General features: G+C 38.5%; 1 protein-coding gene across 2 annotated transcripts in view; it reads right to left on the bottom strand.

Annotated features, from left to right (window-relative positions):
* Positions 1-1131: 1131 nt before the first annotated feature.
* YWHAQ (tyrosine 3-monooxygenase/tryptophan 5-monooxygenase activation protein theta) overlaps positions 1132-6000 on the bottom strand; it is a 47430-nt gene continuing 42561 nt past the window's right edge. For both annotated transcript variants that reach the window (XM_048845472.1, XM_048845473.2), the window contains exons 4-6: positions 3746-3909; positions 3219-3314; positions 1132-2224 (exon numbers count right to left, since the gene is read on the bottom strand). In XM_048845472.1, the coding sequence (XP_048701429.1) occupies positions 2165-2224; positions 3219-3314; positions 3746-3909 (320 nt within the window). In that variant the 3' untranslated portion in view covers positions 1132-2164. The remainder of the gene's footprint in view (positions 2225-3218; positions 3315-3745; positions 3910-6000) is intronic.

Below are 6000 nucleotides of genomic sequence, written 5' to 3'. Positions count from 1 at the left end.
TTGGACGTAGAGGGCTGGGATAAAGAAGACTGTAGGCCAGATTTGCTCTTGGGAAATTTGCCCTTTTTCTACAGCTCATAGTGGTGTTGAGCCATATATTGAGGCGTGTGTGGTCTACGCTGGGATTGGGAACTGAACAGTCTTTGTCCTGGCGTGTTGATGCCCAGCAACTGGCAAGTGGCCCTAGAGTCCTTCAGGATATGAAAGGAGGCATCAGTCTTCTCCGCAAAGAGCTTCGTGACCTCAAAAGGGAGGTTTTCAGCTGTAGACTGTACCTCCTCTGGGAAAGCTTGAGAGATGGAGCCAAGATACCTGTCACATCACCACCACCATGGAGATGGACCTAGTCACCATTTCGGCTGCACTGAGGAAAGATTGCAGCAATGTCTTCACCACTAACTGGCCCTCCTGGACAATGGCCTTAAATTGGTCATTATGAGACTCCAGCATCCATTCAATAAAAATGAATTCAGAAGAAAAAAATATAACTATAACTGGGAACTAAGAACTATAGAAATCAAATTGAAGTAATGTAGTCTTAACGTACTGTGAATAGCTCTGTCACTAGCTGGGGTGGATGAGAAAAAAAACTGAGCGGAGTTAGCTTGCACGTGCTAGCCTCATGGTGTAGCATGAGGAGGGGCAGTGAATGTGTAGGACCTAACGGACACAGCCACAGAAGTTACCCGATTAGCAGCACAGGGATGCAAGCACACCTACACTGGAGCATCCATAGGGACGCCACTTGAAGAATTAGGAGATAACAGATTTGCAGCAATGGAACACACATCAGGCTGTTTCAACTCTTAGGAGCAAGGAGTACTACTTGGTTGGTATTTAACTGCTTAGCTTCTGTCTTTTACAACAATTTCTATCAGTACAAGTAGCTTAAATAAGGAGGACACATACCACAGGTTAAACTTTGAGGATTATCTGTGCCTATGAATTATTCATATGAATAACTTTCAGGTATTTTCATACAATTCATTAATATGTAAATACAAAGTGAATTCACCTGAACAACTGACTTTAAGAATGAGTTACATGTTTGAGAAGGACATTTCTCCTAGCATGACTTGCTATAGTTCAGCCCTTAAAGTAATTGCATGGAATTGTTACAAAAACAGTAAGTGGTTTATAAAATGTAATTTTATTTAATGTTACTTTGCTGTTACATAGGGCATAACATTTTCACAAGGCTTTTTTGGGACTACAATCAATGATTAGCAACACACAATAGTGGTCCAACTCTCTAAATAACAATCACTGGACAAACTTGACACCTTCTCACATGTGCACAAATCTGCATGGAAAAGTACTAAATGTTATACTTGAACATGTGAACTTGAATTGGTTTTCCCATTCCAGTGTATTAAGAAATGACATGCACTTTAATCTGCCAAAAAGCACTGTCTGTATTCCAGCAGTTCCATGCTGCTTCTAGCACATAGTAAAGTGAATACCAAAACTACAAAGGCAGGAGTGTAAGTGACTTTTATTGGGAAGGGATATCAACTTATAAACAGCAGCAACTGAAGACTGAGTAAGAAGAGACCCTCATTTTCACACACACATACAGTAGCCCCTGCAGTATATTACACAGAAGGCAACTCAATTTGTAATTTTCAATCTAAAAATGCCAAAAACTTTCCATCTGGCCCAATACTTTCATAACCCTCATGAAAAGAATACACAGTAGCATGTGAAAATCAGTTACTGAAAGGAAACCCTGCAGAATAAGAGGGAATGTGGAGAATTAGAAAGCTATGTTGAACACTCTTTAGTTGCAATTAACTACATTTTAATATCTTTACTGTAATACAAAACACAGTCAACTTGCAGGAACTGGTTCAGATTTTTGTTTTTAAATACCAGGTACACTTTAGTCCGCTACATAAGTGTTTGGAAATTACTTATGTTTATATGAAATGAAGCTATTAATACTTTTCTACAGCAGTAACCGCACACAGGGAAGGCCAGGACAAACACAAATCAAGGAATGGAGTTTTCCCAAAGCTGCAGTGTGAAAAGACTATAAACTGATTTCCATACACATGGATGGGTTCTCTTTGCTATAGGAAATCCAAGTGGAGCTATAAGGAATGGAGACGTGTAAAAAGGTTTCTTGAGAAGGGAAGAGAGAATGACACACCCCATGTGCAGTTTAGTTTTCTGCACCTTCTGCAGCATCACATTCTTCTCCTGCATTGTCTGATGTCCATAACTAGAAATAAGAAAAAAGCCACATCAGCCTGAAAACTTACTCATCTACCCTCCAGGTTAGCACCAACTGTCCTATTCCTAAAGTCAAGGACTAGATGGGAGGAGTTCTACATTTGTTAAGTGCTATGGTTTGGAGGTGTAAAGCTCTGTTGCTTTAATTTGCAGAGTTTCCACTGGCTTACTGTGAGCACCCTCTCATCCATAGGGCACAGCCATATACATAACTGTTTAAGATTTAACCAGCCAAAGTGAACATAATGCTAAACAAATACACATCTGTTTAATATATGGTACCCAATTATACTATTGGCACTTAAGAAATACGTAAGTCTGTTTGACTGTCCCCCCCCCCCCCCCCCCATAAAAGAACATTGTTCTCCGGAATGTCAACCTCTCTGGTTGCACTTTCACCTCACCAGTCAAAGTCACAATTCCTATTGTTATGGAAACCTACAGTGAGGAATATTGCTGGGAGTATGTAGCTAGCTGTCCCTTAGACAGTTAATATGGTATACAGTTGGTGCACCTTAAATTCATTCCAGTTAAGTACGGGGAATATTGCTGGAACCAGTAATACCTTTAAGACCGTTAACTTTTTTTCATTCTTGTCTTAATGACTGGATTATCATTTTTTCCACCAGATTTATAGTACTATCTGCTAAGTCAAGTCAGCCTGCTAGTTTTATGATGAAAGTGAAGCTGTATTTAGCAAAACGGAAACTGGACTAACTCATGCTATTTTTTTAGTCCAAACCAAGTTTGAATCTGCCACAGATTAGTTTAATGCAATTAATTTTTCACACTAAAGTTTAAATTAGACATCAACCTACTTATGAAAGTAAATCTTCAATACAGTACATACATAATAGGCCTAAATATCAAGATGCTCATGCTAGATAAAGACCATGTTTTGGTTTTATAACACAAATGAGGTCTAAATATAGCTATTATACAATTACAGCTATTGGACCAATTAGCACAAAAGGGCAACTTACTGTTAGGTTGTCTCTAAGCAACTGCATGATGAGAGTACTGTCTTTGTATGAGTCTTCGTTCAGCGTATCAAGTTCTGCGATAGCCTCATCAAAAGCCTAGAATAATTAAGTTTTTCATATTTACATTGAGGTACTGATTATGAATATTCCTATTAGTGTTACTATGGGTGGATATTAAAGGGACAATTCAAAATTAAGTTTAACCTTTTTCCATGAAGACAGCTTTATTAAACAAGCATGCAGCATTGAAGAAAGTGAAAAGAATTTCATTGATTTGCATTGTCCAAATTGGAAAAATAGCTTAAAACAGCACAAATCTTGTATGTTTAAAATTCTTTCAGTAACAAATATTGTAAACTAAAGTTGACAGTGTCCCTTTAAGTCAGTTGACAGTGGACACCTGCAAATCAAATATATTAAATGAAATAGGATTTTATTGTACAAGACAGACTGATCAATTCACATTATTCAGATTAGCTTCCATTAATTAGAATTACCCTCCTTCCAAAAAAGATACAGAAACTTACTGTCTTAGCCAGCGTGCAGGCAAGCTCAGGGTTGTTGAGGATCTCATAGTAAAATACAGAAAAGTTAAGAGCTAGGCCCAAACGAATTGGATGTGTAGGTTGCATCTCTTTCTTGCTGATGTCAAACGCCTCCTGATAAGCTGCTTGTGAATTTTCTATTGTTTCTGTTGAGAAACAGGAACATTTCAACACAAAAAGGGGGATGATACAGAGAAAAGTGAAAGCTGAGGCCCTCACCCTAGCTTCAAATACCTCCTCAGAGAAATGATTAGCCTCTCATTATTTAGGCTGAAATAAACAATTGCATTGGCTTAATTAAGGGTGGGACTTTTAAATTGGTGCAACTGTGTACTGACATTTATAGGCTCAAACTAAACCGATATTACACACACAAAAAAACATGTTAAGATTGCAAAGTAAAGGACCCAGGAAATCCCAGAACTATGGTTGCCCATGTAACCTTTGTTTAGCCCTCTTACGTGTATGAGTCTTTAATTACATGATCACATACAATTTTTCCACAGGACCCTAATGGACAGGGTGGAGCTGCTCTAGGGATGCATCAGGGTTATGTAGTAAAGGAAGTTGGTGTCTATAGCACTCCTGCTTTGTTTGTTGCAGAAGCTGGAAGGTGTACATAGTAAATGAGGCAAATGATAAGAAGGAAACAAAAAAAAAAAAAAGACGTGTTTATGGTCAAGGCTATTTAATACTGCCCTGGAAATTTGAATTCTATCCCTGCCACAGAGTTTCTATGATGGTAGGTAGGTCACTTTAAAAAAAACAAAAACAAAAAAACGCCCAAACTTTTCACAGGTAGTCACTAATTGTGTGTTCCTCATTTTCTGGGTGCCCAAATTGAGATCTTGGCATCTGATCTGAAAAACTGCTGAGCACTCACATCAGTGGGAGCTGTGCTTTCAACATATGAAGTGGGATATAATACGAAGAACTCAATTGGGTATTAGACATATCTAACTGGGCAACGAAATTAGTGAATACTTTTGACCATATCATTGTGACTGTTCCCCATCTCTAAAATTGGGATAATACTTGCCCACTCTTCCCATCTCACAGGCGTATTGTGAAAATAAATTCAGTAACACTTGTAAAGCACTCTACTATATACTATTGTGATGATTGCCACAGAAAAGCCTACAAGGAAATAACTGTCTATAGAGCAGCACTTGAATTATAAGCAGTAAAGACAGGGGGCCATGCACTGAGCAACAACGAGAAAACTAAACAACTTCTCATTAAATGAGCACAGTTCATTCTATGCACTGAATGAGGCAGAAGTCCTATTGCAAAAATAACGTGATCATGTAAATAAGGACTATCATACTGGTACAATTTATTAGACAATCTGTAAGCACCTCCTACAGGATAATAGGGTAGTAAGGAATAGCCAGCATAGATATATCAAAAACAAATCATGCCAAAAACAAAATGTTTTTTGATAGGGTTACTGGCCTAGTGAATGTTGGGGATGTGGGGGAGATCTGATATCTTGATTTTAATGAGGCTTTTGACAGTCCTACATGACATGCTCATAAGCAAACTAGGGAAATGTGGTCTAGATAAATTTGCTCTAAGGTGGATACATAACTGGTTGAAAGGCCATACTCAAAAAGTATACCTTCCCTTGGAGCATGGGGCACGGGTCACTTACAGATTTGAATTCAAGTAATGGTGAATTCTCTGACTTGAAAGTCTTTAAATCAAGATGTGAGGACTTCAGTAACTTAGCAAGAGGTTATGGACCTACTGCAGGAGTGGGCGGGTGAGGTTCTGTGGCCTGTGATGGGCAGGAGTAGTTGTCAAACTGGGAGGGGCATATCTATTGAGATCCTGCACAGGGTCTGGTACTATTCAATATTTTCATCAACAAATTAGATAATGAAGTAGAGAGTATGCCAATAGAATCTGTGGATGAACTAAACTGGGAGGGATTACAAGAACTTTACAGGACAGGATTAGCATTCAAAATGACCTTAAACTGGAAAATTAGTCTAAAAACCCCCCAACGTGAAAACCAATAAAGACCAGCGCAAAGGACTTTACTTAGGAAGGGAGGGAAAAAAAAACCTACAAATTGGGGAATAACTGGCTATGCAGGTGTACTGCTGAAGGATCTGGGGACTATAGTGGATCACAAATTGAATATGAATCAACAAACATGCAGCTGCAAAAAAGGCTAATATTCTGAGGTGTATTAAGAGGAATGTTGTATGTAAGACATGGAAGGTAGTTGT

The sequence above is a fragment of the Caretta caretta genome, chromosome 3, assembly GCF_965140235.1.
Source record: "Caretta caretta isolate rCarCar2 chromosome 3, rCarCar1.hap1, whole genome shotgun sequence".
Taxonomy (NCBI): Eukaryota; Metazoa; Chordata; order Testudines; family Cheloniidae; genus Caretta; species Caretta caretta.
This window is presented reverse-complemented; position numbering and strand designations above follow the sequence as displayed.